We start from the raw sequence: 21,981 nt of genomic DNA, 5'->3' as shown, positions 1-21,981 counted from the left end.
ATCTAGTTTCTTCCTTGATTGCAGTTTGGTGCAGAATTTCGAAGATTTTCTCTGGATCGTTACAAACCAGGGAAATTTGAAGACTTCTACAAACTTATTCTTCACATCCACCACATATCCAACATGGAAGTTATGATTGGATATGCAGATATCCACGGGGATCTTCTTCCTATAAATAATGATGACAACTTCTTCAAGGCTGTCTCAAGTGCAAACCCGTTGCTTAGGATTTTTATACAAAAACAAGGTAAGATGAAACATTCTCCTGAACCTTTCAAGGCCTAGTCTGTCCAGCTTCCAGTTCTGAAAAGTGTCACTGGACTGTAGAGTCCTATTGTGTTGGGTCTCTAGTCAGCATGCTGGTTTTGAATGAGTAAGCTATTACTATTGAGGGAAGCAATAAATGTATCCTGAGACAAAAGTCTGTAGTGAATCATATTTTAATAGCATGTGGGTAGAACTATTTGAATTTTCCTTTCATTAACATAACAGGTCTACTATTATTCAAGATGTTGCAATCATTCAATATTCTGATTCTGAAATTCCTCTCAGTATGTGGAAAACAAGCTAATCCTTAGGAAATCTTCATACATGACTTAATAGTTATAGTCTGTAGAATGCTTAGGTGCAGAACCAATGAGGTTTATGTTTTCCTCATTTTCCCAGTACATCACCACCACTATTCCATGAGGGTTGGATCAGAGAGCTCAACCCCCTCTAGTACTTTAAAAAAATCTCTCTGCAGGTATGAAATCTAGAAACTTTGTGAAAACAATGGATGCTTGGGTTCTGTGGATTCTATCAAGTACCTGTTGGCTTCGGACAAGGGAGCTGGAAAAGAACAAAATCTGTGGCCCTTTATCTTGTCTATTTTTTCATTATGCAGTTCCCTCTGCTCAAGGAATCCTAAGTATGTAAGTAAATCTCGTTGAGTTCAGTGGAACCTACTCCTTAGTAAGTGTACTTAGGGCTGCAGCCATGGTTTACTTGCCTAATTATTTGTTCTCTCAATGATTTTAAAACATTTTAGCAGTCCAGAGCAGGTTAGCTAGAGCATGTTTGAGCTGTTGTATTCCAAAGCATGTTTGAGGAGCAACAACTCTGCAAACAGAACAAAAGGGGAACGGTCGGTCCAAGTTAACTAATCTAGAATAGAAGATGTGAAGCAATACAAAGAAGAATTACGGTAGCTCTCTCAGACAGCATTGAGCAGAAATAGCTAGGCATAACAAACAAGCCACTGTGGACCTTCTTTGCTGTGTGGAAGAGATTAGTATTGTACCATGTGCCAGTCTGTGTGTTCATTCCTCTTTTTAAAGTGGATTAATTTATACCACATAGTATATTTATCACCCTCTGATTTTTCACAACTGAAGTGTGTAAATACATGCTTCAGTGCAAAAGTGTTGCTGTTTCATGGACTGGTTTATTGATACCATACAATATATTTACCACCCTCTGCTTTTTCACAGCTGAAGTGTGCAAATACATGCTTCAGTGCAAAAGTGTTGCTGTTTGATGGACTGGTTTATTGATACCGTATAATATTTATTTAATTTATGTCAAGGCAGGCTCAGGGCAACTAACAATATGAGGGTCAGCAATAGCATGCCCAATCATTTAACAGTAAATAGAAACAATATTAAATATTAAAACATTTAAAACATCTGGTGCTAATTCGATGTATCCGAACAACAAGATATTAGTGGTGGTAATCAGACTGGTCGATTTTACAACTTCTGGAAGTCCCAGTCAAGCCGCTGGTGGTGTTTCTGGGCCCAATCCATCGCTGTAGATATCATTATGAAAAAGTGTGGTGGAAGAGTGCCGTTTTGCAGGCCCTGTGGAACTGTGTGAACTCTCGCAGGGCCCTCACCTCCTCCGGCAAGTCATTCCACCAGCTAGGAGCAGCGATGGAAAAGGCCCTGGCTCTTGTTGACACAAGCCTAGCTTCTTTGATGGTGGGGACCATCAACCGGTTTTGGGTTCCGGACCGAAGTGCTCACTGGGGCATATATGGGGAAAGGCTTTCCCTAAGGTATGCAGGACCCTGGCCATATAGGGCTTTAAAGGTGATAACCATCACCTTGAAGCGAATCTGGTACACTATCGGTAGCCAGTGCAGTGCTTTCAGCACAGGCTGAATGTGCTCCCATAAAGGAACTCCCATTAACAACCTGGCTGCAGCATTCTGCACTAGCTGGAGTTGCCGAATTTGGTACAAGGGCAGCCCTATGTAGAGGGCATTGCAGTAATCTAATCTTGAGGTAACCGTAGCATGGATCACAGTAGCTAAGTCGTCACGATCAAGAAAGGGAACCAACTGCCTTACCACCCGCAGATGGTAAGAAGCTGATCTGGCAGTGGCAGCTACTTGGGCCTCCATCGTTAAGGAGGCATCCAAGAGCACTCCTAAGCTTTTAACCTTGGACGCCGGCATAAGCTGCGCCCCATCGAAGGTCGGTAAACAGACCTCCGGTCCCAGACTGCGGCGACTTAGGTACAGGACTTCCATCTTTGTCGGATTTAATTTCAGTCCGCTCAGCCTGAGCCACCCCACCACAGCTTGTATTACAACTGAAGTTGTAATACATGCTTCAGTGCAAAAGTGTTGCTATTTCATAGACTGGTTTGTGTAGTTCTGGCTGTTGGAGAAAATACAAGCTGTTGGAGAAAATATAAGTGTCATCTTCTTCCATTGTGTATTCCTTTATCAGCCATTATAACTGTACAGCTGTAGCATTCAACTATGTTTCCTCAAACATAAAAGCTATAGATTTAAGAGGGGAAATGATAGCTATGCATCCAGTTTGCAGACAGCTGTATTTAAGTATCAATTATGTAGACCAGGGGTGGCCAACAGTAGCTCTCCAGATGTTTTTTTGCCTACAACTCCCATCAGCCCCAGCCATTGGCCATGCTGGCTGGGGCTGATGGGAGTTGTAGGCAAAGAACATCTGGAGAGCTACCGTTGGCCACCCCTGATGTAGACCCATTCTGGATTCTGTTTCCTGTTCGCATATGACTAATAGTGGTATATGTTGGCCAGTTGGCTAGTAACTTATTGCCTTGGATCATAAAGATCAGCATCTAATTTTGTGACACCAGTCCCAGTTTCATTTCACTTGTCTTTCTCCTGGTCAGTCCTTCGTGAGGAACAACCCCCCCCCCCCCCATACATTCCTTAATTGAGTTTGGATTTGTTGCTAAAAAGTCAGAGCCCAAATGAACTTTGATCTCTCATTGCAGGGTTTTTGTTGCTCAAAAATGTAGAAAGGGGAGTGGAAAGAAACTTAATGTGAAGTAAACACATGGATATGTTCAGCTTATTTCTAGTCTGGACAAGATGGAATGTTGCACTGAAAGGGATGGCCAACATTAAATCTGGTTGTTGGAGAAAATATAAGCGTCACCTTCTTCCATTGTGTATTCCTTTATCAGCCATTATAACTGTACAGCTGTAGCGTTCAACTATGTTTCCTCAAACATAAAAGCTATAGATTTAAGAGGGGAAATGATAGCTATGCATCCAGTTTGCAGACAGCCGTATTTAAGTCATTGGCTTGCAATGTCAGTGGTTTTTGTTTTGGTTTGTTTTTGGTTGTGGACCAAAGTCCTTAAGAATTTTGAAGTACTAAATGGGAGATGCTCTGAAACATACCTCCCATTGTCACTTGGCATTCTGGCTGAGCAGGTTGGACTAGATTACCATCTTGGCCCAGTGTTCCTCTCTCATTCCAACATCAAGGCAAAAGCACAGGTGGTGTTCACCAGGGCTCTTTCTGCTAAGCATGCTGAGCCATCAACCCTGCACTTGGCTACAGGAACAGACTTTCCCCCACAGGTGGAGAAGTCAATACTGTGGAAGGCTCTGAGTTTAAATCTCCTCTGACTTTGGGGGCTTTCTCTGTTTGCTTGGCTCTTGTCCCTTACCTACTGAGTGGGATGATGCCTTCCATTGCTGCTGTGATCAAGAGGGAAGTGTTATCTGCAATGGGGATTAGTCCTGGAGGCATAGCTGAATAAAAAAAAAACACAAGGAGAGGTAATGTGAGACCTCCTGTATTTGCTTCTGCTGCAGATAGACACACTATATCTCTGAAGGGGTGCACTTTGGGCTTTCTTGCTGCTGTTTCTTAAAGATCATTCAGGCATTGTAATGTTCTTCATTATCCCAGTTCTGCCATGATGTTTGTCTGGGTGACTTTGAACCAGCCCCTCCCTCTCTCCCTCCCTCTCTTAACTTAACTGATTTCAGAAGGTAGTTGTGAGACTAAAGTGGAGTACTGGAAAACTGCTTATCACCCTGAGCCCTTTTGAGGAAGGGCATGATAAAAATCAGGGCTTTTTTTGTAGCCAGAACTCCTTTGCATATTAGGCCACACCCCTCTGATGTAGCCAATCCTCCAAGAGCTTACAAGGCTCTTATTACAGGGCCTACTGTAAGCTCCAGGAGGATTGGCTACATCAGGCGTGTGTGGCCTAATACACAAAGGAGTTCCTGCTACAAAGAAAGCCCTGATGTATTAGTTAGAGATTTATAAACTGGATTATTTTTCTCTATTTGTCAGGGGAAATGAAGGAATCTGTTAACTTTGGGGCAGGCAGGCATAAATTAAGTTTTCAAGCTGCTGACTTCTTTCTAAGCCAATGGTTCTCAAATAATAGGTCAGGGTGCAAAACTGGGTTGTGACTGTCTTAAGGTGGGAGGACAGGACGAAGGAGGAGGGTGAACTGACAGAAGAGGCTCTAAGAGGCTCAATGGCAAATGTGAGTTTGTCTCCACATAATGTACAGAATGGCCACAAAATACAGCATGTTGCCACTTAATATTACGGATGTATAAATGCATAATGAAAATTAAATTAGATAGCTTTTCAATGAAGATATTATTGTTTTATTATATTGGGGGTGAGAGAAATAGCATGTAGTACTGGATCCATCAAAACACTGGGTAACTTCTGTTCTTAGCCAGTGTACAGAATTGTTCTACTTGGGACAGATACGTTTACCTCAAGTGGAAATGACGATCTTGCATAGCAGTGAACAATTCAAAACCCAAGTCTGTGCAAATATTAGGACCTACATAGAAAGAAGTTAAAGCAGAGTTATAGAGCATTAATAGCTGCAGGTTATTTGTCATATCCTTTTCTTTTCCTGTTTCATTACGTCCTTCATAGCTTACCCTTGCCAACCTCAGAATGGCTGCAAGCCACAGTCCAGGCCGTGATCAAGCTAGGGCTGCTGAGGTGGGACCACATCAGATCCCTTCAGAACCACTATGAACATTTGCTGTTTTGTACGTTGTAAAGCCTCACTTGTTATAAGGGCTGGATCTGACATAAATGGGACTTTGTCAGGCTGGGCCATGTGTGTCATAAAATGTAATGCTAGGTAGCAGAGATATAAACTTTATAAAGGATACAAACACAATGAAAGATTTTTTTCTTTACTTAAAATACAAATATACTAAAAACTCTTGTGATATTTTGTTTAAAATGGAAAGGTGAGGAATAGTGGGATTTGATGCTACAAGTTTTAAAATAAAATGCCAAGGAAAAAAACAAGGATTACAGGAGAAATGGAAAATATTAACTAAAAATATAAAATGCTCAGAGCCTAGGAAAACTTGAAATGGCTGGGCATTGCAAGCTTCTCCCCTCTCCCAGGTCTACTCAGATTGACAATGGCTCTCCAGTGTAACATCCCCCTTTGGCTGTGGGTTTCTAGGTTAGAACTGGTCTCTAGGCACCAGTTCTCAGATCCATTCAGCAGAGAAAAGCTGGCTCAAAGCATCAATCAAAGCAAGGACACCACACTAGCAAGCAAGAGCTTCAACTGGCCATACAAATGTTGGCAAGTGAAACTACTTGAACTCCACACAATTGAAATACATTGCAGCACAGACAGAGCTGCAATGAAAACACAGAATGGATTTTCCATTAAGGCCTCTGGGCCTAGTTTGACTATTCTGGGAGTAGCCTATTGGGCACAGAGACCTTAATGGAAAATGCATTCTGTTTTTCCTTCACCACTTTGCAAGCCCAGAAAAGCTTCCTGCTGAAGCCAGCAAAGACAAGGAAAAGGAGCTGGGAACTTTAGCAGCCTTGGAGCTTCAAATGGTGAGGAGAGGGGAGAAAAGAGCTGCTGGCCTGATTAAAGCCCTGGGTGGGCCAATTGCTTCCCAAGGGCCATAAATTTGACACCCCTGTATACTCTGGAAATCCTGTTGGTCTCTAAGCTGATACTAGATGTGATTCTAACTACTTAACCTGCCACTCTTTCCATACTAGTAGGAGTCACCTGCATGCAAAAGTATGGCTTCAACTCTGGGAAAGTTATATGGGGAACTTAAGATAGAGGTGACCTCCTGTAGAAGTTGGGGGAAAGACCTGTTTTGCTTCCTGTTCTAGGTTGAAGTACAAGAAGGGTTTCAGGTTTGATCCCTGGCATTCTAGTTCAAGGATCTCAGGTAAGAGGTCTTAGAAAAGGACTTTTCTCTGCCTTAATCACTGGAGAGCCAGTGCTAGTCATGGTAGATGATACCAAGCTAGATTTGATTCTTCATAAGGCAGCTTCCTTCCTAGCTTATGAAATCTGCAGTTTCCATAACGTAGACTTTACTGATCACTCTGATGTGCTTGATCCAAAGTAGTCTTTGTTGTCTTTCATCAAGATGAGATTTACAAGAGCTAAAAATGATCAAGCAGAATGTTTTAAGGGGTTAGTGGCATTAAACGAAAATAAAGCTTGTAATTTCGGAGTGGGTTTTTCAGTTAATTTTTAAGCTCTAGGAACATGGCGTGTCTTAATGGGTTTTGTTCTTAAGTTACTCTTCGGGCTCTCATCTGACTAAAGGCAATGGTTTAAATACCTGAGCTGGCTGAGTTAGTGTTTTCATTGGCAGAAGGGTGGCAAATCTGGCAGGGGGTGAGACTTTTGCATCTGATCTAGGAGCCTTTGATGAGGGAAGTGTCCTTCTTTCAAGGAGGAAGAATACCTTCTTATTCCACATGCTTGTTTAGCGAATGCATCCTTGCAGTTATTCTAGTATGACTTGCTTGTGTACACAAATAAGAAATGAGATTAATTTAATGGTGCCCAAGCAGAATGAATGAACAAGAAGGTAAAATTGAGTCGTCATAATGTAACTGTCTTTTTCTAAACGGTTTATGAGAAATAGGGATGGGCACGAACAACAACAACAAAAGTAGTTTGGTTCAGGGTTCGTGGAAGCTCCCAAACCAAACCCCAAACCGAACCTACCCAGAAGTGTTCCACCCAAATTGAGCTCGTCTGATGAGTTCAGTTCTACCTTTTCCACAGCCATGACAAGCTGTTGCCAGGAGAAAGAGGGCAGGGACCACCCTGGAAGGGACTTCTGCCCTTGTCCCGGTCTTGGCTTGCCAAGGCCAGGAGAAAGGGGGAGAATGACTGGGAAGGGTCAAATACATCCACCAATATTGGATGCAGCTTCCCTAAGGGAAATTAAACTTAGTTGTTGGTTTATTCATATCTTTAGACCAAGCTCATTCCCATATTTCTAATAACTTGAGGCTACACCAGTTCAGCTTGATCCCCAAGCCCTTATGTAAGTTGATATTAAATCATTGATCTTGCCTGAATGGAACTCCTTTAGTGTAAACAGTTTGGGATCTGGGTTGTAAAAGAGCGTTCTGCTGCCAGAGATTCGACTGCAGTTTTTCATGCAGCGGGAGCCATTCTGTCCCTTTGTAGTAATGTGTTGAGTCCTTTTTCCACCCTGGGGAATTTTACTTGTCCCATTTACAAAAGTGTTTGAATGTGTTTGCTGTGATAATTGTATGTCACTTTGTGAAAATCATTTCTCCTAAAGCCTATCTAGAGTCCAGTTTCCTATACAACTGGGGAGGTTTGCAAGTTTTGGTATGGTGCTCTCAGTTTTATAGTGTCTTATTATAGCTGTTCTCAAAGCTGATTTGCAAATGTACATCTCAATGGAATGCAGCAGTCTTATTGGACTTCATCTGCATTTTCAAATTATAGCCATGGACAATTTTCTTGCCCTGGCCAAGATTATTATTATTCAGGAATTTCGCTTTCCGTCTTCAAAATACAGGCCACCATTGACTAGAGAAACGTACAACACATGCTGGCTAATCCTAAAAGCCTTAGCTCTGTGTGGGTGTCTGTATTCCCCTTTTTATGTTTTGTTTTTGTCAACTTGTTTTGTGCGAGCCCTCTTGAGCTTTTCACTGAACTGACCAATTTTTTTTATAACTCAGTGGAGTGAAACAATAATGGTAGTGTGGTGTTAGTCTGTAAAACTGGCAGAATGTGAGAATTGTGTTGTCACTAAATTCTTATAAAGGAGTACGGAGCATTTTAGAGCACAGCACAAGTGGATGGAAGAGAGGCGTTCCCCTGCCAATGTTGCCCCTTCAAAATAAAATCCACTTTTCCCCATCTCAGTTGCTGCTCTCCTAGCCGAGTTCTGAGAATAGAAGTAACCCTTTCTGGAAGAAAAGCCCTGAAAGCAAGGCAGTTCGGAGGAGAGACGTAAGTGTTTAGATATTCCTTATCTCTGCTGTGCTTTATATCTCTCCCACCTACTCCCTTATAGGAATTGAGTACAATCCTTGTTCTAAAAAATATGTCATGCTACAGCAAGAGCTACAGGACTAGTGTTTGGTTCATTTATTTAGGATGTTTGTAGTCTGTGTCATAATTGAGGGTGTTGAAATAGTTCGGAAAAGAAGCATTGTAATACACTTTAATCAATAAAACCCTGAGACTGACAGCGTCTGTAAAATCTCTACCAAATCTACCAAATAACAGTCGTAAGTAACTAGAAGATGATGATGATGATGATGATGATGATATTGGATTTATATCCTCCCTCCACTCCGAAGAGTCTCAGAGCGGCTCACAATCTCCTTTACCTTCCTCCCCCACAACAGTCACCTTGTGAGGTGGGTGGGGCTGGAGAGGGCTCTCACAGCAGCTGCCCTTTCAAGGGCAACCTCTGCCAGAGCTATGGCTGACTCAAGGCCATTCCAGCAGGTGCAAGTGGAGGAGTGGGGAATCAAACCCGGTTCTCCCAGATAAGAGTCCGCACACTTAACCACTACACCAAACTAAAGATATAACTACATTACAAGTATAATCACAAAGTGCAAATCAACATCTCTCAATACGTTCAGTGTCCCTCATTTGAAACAGGTGCTTTGAAGATGCTGCTGTGCAGCTAGGTAAAGTCAACAGCTGTCCTCCATATCAGAGCATTGTTGCACTTCCCCACCCCCATTTGCCGCAAATACCTTTCTGAAGGGGTCAGAAAGACTCTCTGCTATCATTCTGTAGAATGAGCAAAACCGAACTGTTTGCAGAGGCATTTTTAGATGGAGTATCTTTTAATAAGGTTTTTAATAAATTTTGATCACTGGTGGAATTTTTTTTATTTTATGCATTTTGATTGCGTCATTGGAGTTTAATTTTTGTGAGTCACCTTGGATATCTGGAAGAAAGGCAAGACTGTAAATGAAGTAAATAGATAGTGAGATTTCCTCTCCCATCAATGGTGATCAAAGTGGGATTTTCAAGACAAGAAACAATCAGAGGTAGTATGCTATTGCTTCCCTCTCTGTTGCAACCTTGGACTTCCTTGGTGGTCTCTGCAAATACTAACCAGGGCCATCTCTGTTTAGCTTCTGAGAGGTGACAGGATTGGGTTGGCCTGGGCTGTATAGGTCAGGCTACCTAGTGATAACGGAGCCAACTAAAATACTGATTATTCCCAAATGCAAAAAAGTAGGTGGCTGTCAAATGGATGCCAGGAGGGAGTTCCATAGATGAGACACCACCACACAGCAAAAGAAGTTCTGTCTCATAGACTTCCTTCTTGCTTCTGAAGAAAGGGGATTGTGGTAGACAAGAGGCTGTCCTGTCCTTCATGTGGAAAACAACCACTCAGCTGTTTCGTCCCTGAGTCTGGGGGAGCGCTGCTCTAGCATCCAGTCACCTTTTGGAGGGGAGATGGAATGCTGGAGGGAAGCACAGGAGGAGTGAGTTCAGGTCTGCCTCAGGCAGAGTGCACTGGTAATTTAGTCTGAAGGATAGCTCTGCCTGGTAGCCTGACAGAGTGGTTTAACTCTACCTCTATCTGGTTGTTAGACCTGTCTCTGGCTATGAGTGGACCTTGTACCATTTAATCTGACGCTTGGGGAAGTCCAGGCTGGTGTGGGTGGAATCCTCTCTGTGTGAAGGGGGTCCAGCCTAGTGGCTCTTAAGTGTTTGTACCCACAAGCATTAAAGAAAGTTCAAGCCATATTCTGAAACCATAACTAGCTTAAATGTGTGTGCCTCAACCACGCTTCTCCTTTTACTGTCCAGAGACCTGTGCTGCTGATCTGTAAATATGTAAATCTTTTTAATTTAATTGTTTTTGACTCAGTCATCTGTGTTCTTCTTGCTCACCACAAAACTTACCTCACAACAGTGAACCCAAAGCCTTTGCGCTTGCTATCCTAAGAATATCTTGTAACTGAGGGGAAGGTTTGTTTAGAAGTTTCCCTAAAATCATAAGAGGATGTGTGGATCCTATTAGTTGGCAGAAAAGACCTGTCACGTGGATATCCAGAGCAAGGCCTCTGACACAGATTTGAATAGCTGGCCGGATTCTTATGGGTGGAGATGGCTAACTCCCCAGGTTCCAGGCCATTTAGGGCTTTAAAGATAACTAGAGCACTTTGCCATTGCTAGCCAATGACATTCTTTTAAAACTACCAAGAGATGCTCTCCTAAACCTCTACTAGTTGCATAGCTCTCCTTCAGATGCTTCAGAAGTTGATTGAACAGGAGCGTCAGATGGGCTGTGCTCTGTGCAAAATTGTCGTCCTTCTTGTGTAGCAGCTTAATGATTTAATGCTGAAGGCTGAAGTTTTATCACTCCTACACCTTTTAAAATCAAACAACCCAACTTTTATCTTGCCTACCCTGTAATTACATCAACTGGAAAAGATTATGTTTGTGCTGTTTCAGGATGTGCCTTTTTTTCCCTCTGCTACTCCAGTGTGCCTGTGGCAAGCGCTCTTGAGATTGTTCAAAAGTGCTGCAGAAGAGAATATTTTGCTGCTGTGGACTGCATCCAAATGTGCGATGCGTGGGCCAGCTAGCGAGAAGCGCTGCTAAGACTCCATGCAAGAGATTTAAGCATGTGCATCGCTCTGCCACTGAACTCTGAAAGAAGGCTGTTAATTAGCCTATATAATGAAGATCTCGACTGTGAATAGAAAGTATGTGTACTTGAAACCTAGTAAAGACATTCCTTTGCTTAAGACAGAAGAGCATCTTCTATCAAATGCAACACCTGGAGGGGTGTACTGAAAACAATTCTCAGGGCTGCAAAGATATCACAGCATCAATTTTTAGGCGTCTGGACTATTTCATATCAATGTGATTAGAGTTGTACGGAAATTATAAATGGGTTAATCTTTAAGATAAATACTTTAATCTGCACATGACTTGCCAGCAGGAATGTTGAGCAAGTGGATCTAAATGGGAACCTGTTTAGCTAAAGTTTTTATATATTTATTCAAATATTTATGCCCTGTCTTCCCCTTGTCACTCAAGGTGGTTTAGAGTCTCAAATTAAAACCATATACAATTTGAATTTTTTAAAAATTAACCCTTCTCCCCAAGAAAGTGCTTTCACTTAGACCCTTTAAAAGCTTTCATAAATGGGGGTCACACTTGAAAAGTACCAGTCTCAAGTACAGGGGTGGTCAAATTGCAGCTCAGGAGCCACATGTGGCTCTTTCACACGCATTGTGTGGCTCTTGAAGCTCCCACCACCTTGGAGAAGGTATTTCTCTCTTTAAATCACTTCTCCAAGCCTAGCGAATTAGTGGCTTGGAGAATACATTTAAGGTTAAAGCTGCTTGCTTTCCACATCTCCCTCCCTCCCCCATCTTCCTTCCTTGCAGTGTTCAACTATCTGAAGTTCATGTCTTGTGGCTCTCAAACATCTGACATTTATTCTATGTGGCTCTTTTGGTAAGCAAGTTTGGCCACCCCTGCTCTAGTAGATACCAATTGGGCAACCTTAAGGAAGGGAACAACCGGAACACCGTAATTGGTGCATGGGGACCTATGGGAAGAGATGGTCCTTTGGTTGCGTAGGTCCTAGGTTGTGAAGGGCTTTAAAGGTCACTTTGTCTTAATCTACTGCAGCAATCCTCATCAGGTCAATTGTTAATTGGATTTCAGTACAATGAAAATGTAAACTATACATGAAGAGGAAGGGAAAGGTTAAATGAGAGACGTTAAGACACGTTGAACAGAGGCCCTTCTGTCTGTGTCTAATGAACTGTCAAAGTGGAAACCTAGATTTTTCAGTGTCTAGGTAGAGGACATGAACTGTACTGAAGTAGGGAAATATTGTGCATACTTGCATAGGATGATGTACTGCTTTGGAATTCTTACAAGTGATGTAACTGATTCAAAAGTGTTTATCCAAAATGGTGACTGCTAGGTTAGGCTTGGCTTATAAGTAGCTAGTCCCTTGTTAGCCTGGAGTGGTTTGCCATTGCCTTTTCCAGTCGTCTACACTTTCCCCCCAGCAAGCTGGGTACTCATTTTACCAACCTCAGAAGGATGGAAGGCTGAGTCAACCTCAAGCCAGCAATCTGAAAACCCAGCTTCCACCGGGGATCGAATTCAGATCGTGAGCAGAGCTTAGGACTGCAGTACTGCAGCTTTAACACTCTGCGCCACGGGGCTCTTGCAAGACAGAGAAAAGCAGGGTATAAAAATCAACTCCTCTTCTTCATAGCCCTCTGTGTTAAAGCAACCTCTTGTTTGACCTTAATTGAGAGAAAGAAGGGTTTCTTTTTTCATGCTACTTTTGCATATTAGAATTCAGAAAAATGTGTGGCTGTTCTTTCCCCTCTAGTTAGATTTTGGCAACACTTTTGAAAATACTTTATCAGGAGTTGCTTATTATTTGATGTGTCTTGTGCACCCCCTGACAAATAATCACTTCTTAGCATATGCCAGTATTTCATAACTAGTAAGATATTATTCCTATTAGTTTGCTGAGTCAGACCAGCTAAATGATCTACTGAGGAAAGGGATGTTTGGAAGGAGTTCAGTGGAGTCTCAAGGAATTTATTCTCATTCTTTTTGTTGCCACTGGAATGTGTTAAATCGGCTAAGCCCTCTGTTGTCTCCCCCCCCCCCTTTTAGCTTTTCTGTAATGCCCTGAAGTTATTCCCCCCCCCCTTCTTCCAGAGAAAAGAAACCTAATTTTTGGTATGTTGGCAAAACATCTCTTGAATTATGGCCATGAGAATTGTTGAAGCGGAGGTGGGGGAGCTGTGCTAAATAGCTAGTGCCTTTTGCCAGTGAGTTATTTTTGGTGGCTTCAATTACAGTCTTCCTATTCCTCTGGCAACCTCGCTGGTGTCATGTAAACGTCTACTGAGTTGCAATAGCAAAGCCGCTAAGAGAATAAGCCCAAGTCTGGAAAGAAGGACACGTTTGCAGCAGCGTGCTCCTCCCTCCCTCCCTCCCAGAATCTGGACTTTCCCCCTCATCATATAAACATCCTTGGTCAGGGATATTTTGACTTGAAAGCGGCAACAGGAAGTTCCGCTTGGAAAGATGCTCCTTTAAGAAGCAGGTGAATGGTGGAGTTTTTAAGCTGTTGTGTGGTGGGGGGACAGGAATGGGTTTGACAGGGAACTTGGCCTGCTTTGCACTCCTAAAAGTCTCGTCTTCTGTGTCCTATGGGAGGACAACTGATGTTGCAACAAGTGCAGGTGCCGTGGAGGTGGAAAGGAGAAGAGCTTTCAAGCCTGTTTTTCAGCATACTATGAGAAGCAGCCTGCCCCTGTCCTCTCTTATCCTGGCCTTTCTCCACCAGCGAGGCTCAGAGATGATACTCAGGTTTTGTGAATGGCAAAGTCAACAGTGTCTGACTACTGTTTGAGAGGCAGCCAGGAGTGACTAACGCTCCATAATCCAATTTGTAAGGGATTTTCTTTCCCCCCCTGAAAATGCTGTTATGTGTTTATCCCTCCTCAGGAGATAAAAGGAATGCTCTGATTACAGTTGTTTGTGAAATAAAAATATGTTTATGTGTCACTTAGGGTACTTTATACTGCAGCCGTGCTTAGATTCGTGTCCAATCACAATCGCTCTTTCATGGGAACAAGGTGCAGTTGTTGAATAGTGTTGCAGTGTTGGCCGGCTTATTCTCTCCCCTCGTTGCCTTTTCCACAGTGGCCCCTGTATGTTAAAGTGTTCATGTTGAAGCACAGGATCATTTCACTTTCTTTTTGATGTTAATTTATTATTTTATCTATTAAATTGGATTTTTAAACTGCCCCCCCCCCGTCAAGACAGGGCTCAGGGTGGTTTACAACAGTAGAATATAATAAATACAGTGCAGTAAAAGACACAACCATCAGCCTAAATAGATGACGCTTAGAACTTCCAGTTGTGCCACTGCCTCACAGAGTGGGGAATGGCAGGGAGTGCCAGACAGATGGATGGAGCTATTGCTGTCCTCAACCCAATGCCTGGCAGGACATCTCTGCCTTACAGACCCTGCAGAATTACAGAAGGTCCCTAGGGCATGGATGTTGTTTAGCAGAGAGTTCCACCAGGTTGGAGCCAGGATAGGTCTAACTCAGGTCTAGCTCAGAAAATACTTGGGAACTTTGGGGGTGGAGCCAGGAGACTTTCCCCATCCCTAAAATAAATAAATAAAAATACAGCAGTGCAGTTCCTCTGATTATAGTCTTCATTTTCTCCTCTTTTTTTGCATTCAAATGGTTCCACAGCAACTGCACTTCCACTAAAATGAAAGTGAATGTCCACATGCACACACTCACAAAGCAGCCAAAATAAACCCATTAGTGTGTGCACATTTTTGTGATCTCACTGGAGCAGTTTAATCACTGGAGCTGCTGAATGTAACCACCTGCTGTACTTCAACCAACTTCTTCAGAGTAACAGGGAATCAAAAGCAGAGCAGCACAGGGGGTGGAGTTTTCCTCAAACCAAACGGAGGTACTCTGCTTGCTTCTCTTCCTTTTATACACGCACCGGAAGACCCACATGGCTCTGTCTAGTTGCCCTGTCCATTCAACTTTCCTCTTGATCTCCTAACCACAGGATTTAAAGGCACACACACAGTCAAAAGCACAGGCAGTTTGTGGGCTTCTTTTAAGCCTGCACAGATTTGAAGGCACATGGTGGCTGTTGGGGTAGGGCTTTTCCCCACTGGCCAGGGAGGAGCCTGCAAAACCAGGGGATCCCCTGCTAGGGCCTGGGGACTGACAAACCTAAACCAGAGTGGAAAATGCTCTGACTCTAGTTGAGACAGCTGGATATCTCTCAGGCTGGGGACCACCAGTAAGTTCTTATCTGCCGAGCACAATGCTCTTCTGGGGGTATACCAAGAGAAGCAGTCCCAAAGAAGTGTGTTTTAAAATTAAGAAGTGTGTGTGTTTTTATAATTTCATAGTGTACACATTTTATTTCATGAATTTGTTAAAGTTACTCCATGGTTTTCAGCCGTGTGGTCTGAGACATACAGTTCCTAATAATAATATTATAATGACAAAGTTGTAGTATTTTTACACAATGAAGGTTCACTAAATATTGCAGCATCTGCTCATCCCTGGCAGAGAATTGAGGAGGGCAAGGCTGTCTAATGTGAGAAACATCTGGATTTTCCATTCTTACTCCCCCCTCAATTCTAGCTGTTGGTGGCTTCTAAGAGTATAGTAGATATATGATAAGGTGGCACCAAATTTTTTTATTTTCTTTGTTCTGCTTAGTACATTGTTTTATCTTTCTCAGCACTCAGAAACACTCAAAGGCTAATCTTCTGTAAATCACTCCCCAAGACAGCTGCTGGCCAAAAAAACTGTTGCCATAAATTTAGGGTATACGGTCCTCAGCCTAAATGTGGGGCTACCCACTGTGTGTGGGCTTAGTCAGATATCAGTTGTATGCTTATTAACTTGATTTTTTAAACACGTTTTTCATCTCTTTGTCCCCACAGCTTCAGAGCATTTGTACATGCTACTGATTCAGTCTCTTCTGGAGATGTTTCCAGGGAGTACCTTGTGAAGTCTCAGTTGTTTTTCTTGAGAAAACAACTTGAATTCTCTAATTCCATCTCTACATATGCTGATAGCCTCGGGTTCAATGGTAGAGCATATGCTTGGCATACACCGGACCGCTTGGGCTCAGCAGGGCATTTTTTTGAGCAGGAACACACAGGAATGCAGTTCCAGCTGACTTGGCATCAGAGGGTGTGGCCTAATATGCAAATAAGCTCCTCCTGGCTTTTTCTACAAAAAAAGCCCAGGGGCTCAGTATTTTTTTTAATATATTTTATCTACATTTATCTATTTTGATGTAGTGGTTAGGTGTGTGGACTCTAATCTGGGAGAAACAGGTTTGATTCCCCACTCCTTCACATGCAGCAGCTGGGTGACCTTGGGTCAACCACAAGTTCTTTCAAAGGTGTTCTGCTCAAGAGCAGTTCTGGGAGAGCTCTCTCAGCCCCATCTACCTCATGGGGTGTCTGTTGTGGCGAGGGGAAGGGAAAGAAGATTGTAAACTGCTCTGAAACTCCTTCGGGTAGTGAAGGGCAGGGTATAAATCCAATCTCCTCCTCCTGTTCTACTTACTTACTTCATTTATACTCTTCCTTTCTCCCCATCGGGGATCCACAGTGGCTTTCTCCCCTCCACATTATCCTTACAATAACGCTGTGCCAGAGATTAGGCTGAGAGAAGTGGGTGTTGGGAAAGTCTCTGCCTGAATTCCTGAAGAGCTGCTGACAGTTGGAATAGCAAATACTGAGTTGGATGGACTGACTCCGTTTTAAGCAAGCTTCATGTTTTAGCAATTTTACTTCACAATAATCCACATTTTTAGTCTGAAGTCTTTTTCCTAATACTGAAAGATTCTTCAGTGCCTCAGTGTTTCCTTTAGACTTTAATACTCACAATCTAAACGCATCTCTTATTTTCAGGCAATGAACTAACTAGTTAAAGGGGCTAGTAGAAGTTGTTATAATAACATCACATGCTGTGCTGGCACACAATATAACATTTCCTATTAATTTTCATTTTATTTTCTCTCTCCACTCCTTCACCATTTCTTATAAGGAAGAAAAATGAAATGCTGAGAGCCAGTTTAACAGGTAGATTGAAGAGGCTGTATTTAATTCTCCATTCTGCCATGCAGCTCACTGGGTGGGTGACCAGAGGCTAGTTTTTCCCCAGCCTGACCTATTTCAGGGTGCTATAAACTGGTGTGGGGGAGCTTTATATGCCACCCTGAGCTTCTGGGAAGAAGGGGAAGGTGATGATGTAATAAATATTTTGATTGGGAAGTATTTTCTAACTCAGAATGTTGCAAGATTGCTTTGAGAGTGTAATCTCTCTCTCTCTCCCGCACATGCACGCTGCATTTTGTTTTATGGGCTGCTTCAGTTTCTTGAAATGTTTGTGTTGTAGACCTATAAGCAATGAGACTCTTGTACAGAAAAATTGTGCCTCAGTAACCTGTTGGAATTTTTCATCCACAAACATGTAGATAACAGTAATCTGGCAGATATTAGATACTTGGATTTCCAAAGGGTTCTGATAAAGTCCATTACCTGAGGATTTAGCAGTCTCAGAATAATATAATACGTCATCTTATGGATTCCTAGTTAAGTAACAAAAAGCAGAGGATAGGAATAAATGGAATGTTTGTCTAATGGACTGCAGTAAAGCAATGGAATCCCTCAAAGATCTCTTTTGGGACTGGTGGCTGTTTCAACATTAATAAATGATAGTGGAGTCAGGGCTGAGCAGTGAAATATCCAAGTTTATAGATTACCTCATGTGATTCACAAGGATGATGAACCCAGGCAGATAGGAGACATCTTTTTAAAACTCTTTAGGACTCTGTAAGTTGGCAGCAAAACTGCATATGTGAATCAATATAAGGAAGGGCTTTTCCACTTTTTTTTTCTTTTAAATAAGTTCTGGCCACATACTGCTTTGGTTTATCCCCTGGTTTCTGCATTCATTTGTGTGCCTTCAGTTTTCACTTCAGTTTTTTGTTTGTTTCCCCATGATTTTCCTTGTTCTTTTGAGACCAATTTCCCGCTGATGTTTTTCTGGAAGCTGATTTAGACTTGGCTTTTCTTTGTGTGTAATGGTTTTCTTTTGTTCCACCCATAGTCAAACTGTTCCCTCTGCTCCCCCAAACCTGAAGACAAATGGTTTTATTTTATCTTTAATGGCACTAAAATATTGCTATATTGCTAGAGCATTATAATAATAGGAGTAAGTTAGCAAGTTCTCTGAATTAGAAACAAAAGTAAGTCTCTATCCCGTCTCCTCACAGAGAGAAAAAGCGTATCTCTGTGAGGGAAGGGGCAAAAGGATTTTTTTTAAAAAAACACCCAAAAGCTGGGAATTCAGAGAACCTGTTAGCTCATTGTTAAAATGTTCTAGTGATATATTGATATTGTAGTGTTGTTTTTAGAAACAACATTATCAATGACAAAAGCACACTCCCTTGAATTGTTATTGAAGGCATATGCAGAAGAAAATTAATTCCACAACTGTAAAGAGACACAGGGAAGGCAGACATGTGGATGAACCATGCCCAAATTGACTTCAGTGCTTGTGAATCGACTGCCAAGAAAATCAGGAGTCTGTTGAACATGCAGACATGATCTAAGTGTTAAAATGATGGGATGAGTTCAGTAAGCTTAGACTGGAGTGAGTGTGCATTTGACTGAATTGCTAGAGTGTACTCTTAAGCAGGTCTACTGAGAATCCTACTGGAGTATATTCAGTGGGCTCACTCCTTAGTAAGTGTTCTTGGAATTGCATTGATAATGTAGGAAAAGAGATAGCTGAGGTATGTGAGATTATTGATGGACCAATGGAATGCTTTATACCACTAGAATTTAGAATTCGCAGTAGATACAGAGCAGATAAAACAAGTAGTACTTGTTTGCATGCAAAAAGGAATTATGTGCTGCCCCATGGTATGGTGACAACCATTTAGATAGCTTTATAAAGGCTATTGTCCTCCTCGTCAGATCTTGAAAGCTAAGCAGGGTCAGATCTGGCTATCATGTGGGTGGGAGACTGCCAAGGAACACCAGGGTTGTGACGTGGAGGTAGTCAATGGCAAACCACCTCTGAACACCTCTTGCCTTGAAAACCCCATGAGGTCACCATAAGTCAGCTGTGACTGGATGGAACTTTCCAGCACCATAAGATTAATTAACTCTGACAGTTAAATGAACCGTCCCAGTCCTGAGGCAGTATTGCTTTGAACATGTTGCTTTGGGGACTTAGTACCAGGTCTCAGTTATGAACTGCATGTTCATATCCCATGAATTAGAATCCCTTCTGCTCCACTAGGCGTGTTTTGAAAAAAGGCGTCTTAAATCCAGTTTCCCCATTATTTAGATACCATTCTGCCAATGGCAGATTTGTATACTAAGAAAGAGTTTAAGAATCCTGGGGCCCAAACTCTATTCCTGCTTCTTTCCTATCAATCCTATGATACTTGTGTTGCAATGACTTCCCACTTGTGAGCTGTCCTTTCAAACTGTTGTCCATCCAAAGGGCAACTCCAAAAAATGTAAACAGAAAGCTGTGGAGGGGGATTTATTGCCTTCTGCCTGTATTGCAATCAGCTTGTTGACAGTGTTCAACTTCATCATACCAAACTTTGAATTGCTGTCTAAGGAGTAGGAGGATAAGGAAACCGTCTGTCATCAGCACTCTCTCAGTAAATTGAAAATTCCATCTCCCTCTGCCCATGTCTATGCTGGCCATTTAAAACAGAAAATATTCTCAACAACTTCTTGTTATCCAACTCACAGGGTGTCTGTTGTGGGGGAGGAAGATAGATTGTGAGCCACTCTGAGATTCGGAGTGGAGGGTGGAATATAAATCCAATATCATCATCATCTTCTTCTTCATATGTGGCTCTTTGGCAACTGGTAACCAGGCAGTGGATCAGGTGACACAGAGCATGTGTTTTGTGTGCACAAGAGTGTCCTTGTATGCATGCACACAGGCTACAAATTTCTATCCTAGTTTGCTTTCTTCAAATTATTCCTTTCCTAGTGTTTTGCTGGCCACTTAGGATCTTGTGGATGTTGTATGAGAATTTGCTTCCAAAATTCTTGCAGTATTAATTTGCTAATCTTTTATTATTTAAGTATTTTGTAGCTTAAGGCTGAGGGAGAAATGAATGGTTTGTTTTTCTGTTGGACGCTGTCCTTATAATAAAATGGTTTGTCCTTTTGCTTAGGCTCAGACCACCTACATAGCCTTCCAGTAGGATGCTGATGAAGTGCTCTTGGCTTTTCTTATGAGCAATCTAATTGGCAGGGCAAACATAATCCAAATAATAGAAATCTGACCTGTAATTGTTTCGTTTCACAATGCAGGAGGAGGCTGTGGGTTTTTTTTTGGGGGGGGGGAAGGATGTTGAGTCTTATTTATTTAAAACATGTGTTAGCCACCTTTCTTCCTTATGGAGCTCAAGGTGGCTTTACATTACAGATAAAAGATAAAAAACAATACATAAAACCCAAGTATTAAAACCCCAGTTTAGGATTGCTAGTAATTTAATCAAAAATGGTCCTGAATAAAACAGACCTTGGAGATGAGTTCAAATGATTGCTTGCCTAAGAGGCTAATTGGATACCCTTTGGCAGGGCTTTTTTGGTAGAAAAAGCCCAGCAGGAACTCATTTACATATTAGGCTACACCTCCGGATGTCAACATTGGTTTGCACAGGGCTTTTTGTAGAAAAAGCCTAGCATGAACTCATTTGTATATTAGGCCACACCCCCTGGTGCCAAGCCAGCCAGAACTGTATTCCTGTGCGTTCTTGCTCAAAAAAAGCCCTTCCCTTTGGCAAGCCCTTCTGTTTCTCCCTTGAGACTCCACAGGTCATAAGAGCAAATGAGAAGTATTATTTTTTATAACAGCCCTGCCAATATACTGAGGGAGCTCCTTGGATTAACTTTTGATGCAGTGTTTTGACATGAAAAAGAGGAGGCTAATTTCTAATCTAGAACATACTTTGAGGTTCTTTTGGGAGATTGTTTTGTTTGCAATTAGTCATTCTTTTGACCTCCACTTTCTTTCTTACTTGTATTTTCATGAACTTCTGGATAGCGTGTGCACTGTGTATTGGAATTGCTGCAGTGCACCATACTGTTGTCAACAGGCCTAAGGCTTGAGGAATGTACCTAATTGCCTGGCCTGTTTAGTCTGTTCTTGGTAAGTTTGGGAGCTCTTTTACAAAAATAGCCAGTCTCAGAAACCGCCTGAAAAAAGAAAACTGTTTTGGAGTTGAATACTTGCAAGTTCTCTGTCTGGCGTTCTGTGCAGCCCCTTCTGGCTGCTTTCTGGTACAAGAAGCCAAATCTTATTTTGTACAGCTCCTTGATTTTAAATGTGTGATTTTTTTCAGGAGCTATGTTTCTCCCTCATCTTCAGGGACAGTAATAGAGGGAATGATGAGCACTTGGTGGTGGAAAGTTCTGTCAAGTCACACACGTATGATGGCGACCCTATAGGGTTTTCAAGGCAAGAGATGAACAGAGGTGGTTTGTCATTGCCTTCCTCTACATAGCGACCTGGGTGTTCTCGGTGGTCTCCCATCCAAATATTAACCAGCAGCAACGCTGCTTAATTTTGGGGATCTGATGAGATCAGGCTAGCCTGGACCATCTTGGAGCAAAGAGCCTTCAGCCTGGAGAATATGAAGCCCACATTTCTGTGAACCCAACCAGCTGCAGAGCTAGTTTAAAACAGATGCATGCTTCAGCCAGCTGTGTGAAAGCATCTGTAAGACTGGCAACTGGGCATTCATTCTCCCTCCTTCCTTGTCCAACATCTGTTTATCTTTTGCTCTCATCTTTGTTATTCAATGTTATTAATA

At 42.2% G+C, this 21,981-nt stretch overlaps 1 protein-coding gene across 1 annotated transcript in view; it reads left to right on the top strand.

Moving 5' to 3' along the window:
• Nucleotides 1-21,981, top strand: part of PARD6G (par-6 family cell polarity regulator gamma) — a 101,712-nt gene that overhangs the window by 30,321 nt on the left and 49,410 nt on the right. The window contains exon 2 of the mRNA XM_060244122.1: nucleotides 25-247. Within this exon, the coding sequence (XP_060100105.1) occupies nucleotides 25-247 (223 nt within the window). The remainder of the gene's footprint in view (nucleotides 1-24; nucleotides 248-21,981) is intronic.

Source organism: Heteronotia binoei, chromosome 7, assembly GCF_032191835.1.
Source record: "Heteronotia binoei isolate CCM8104 ecotype False Entrance Well chromosome 7, APGP_CSIRO_Hbin_v1, whole genome shotgun sequence".
NCBI classification, from domain to species: Eukaryota; Metazoa; Chordata; class Lepidosauria; order Squamata; family Gekkonidae; genus Heteronotia; species Heteronotia binoei.
The sequence above is the reverse complement of the archived record's forward strand: the minus strand, read 5'-3'. Positions and strand labels throughout refer to the sequence as shown.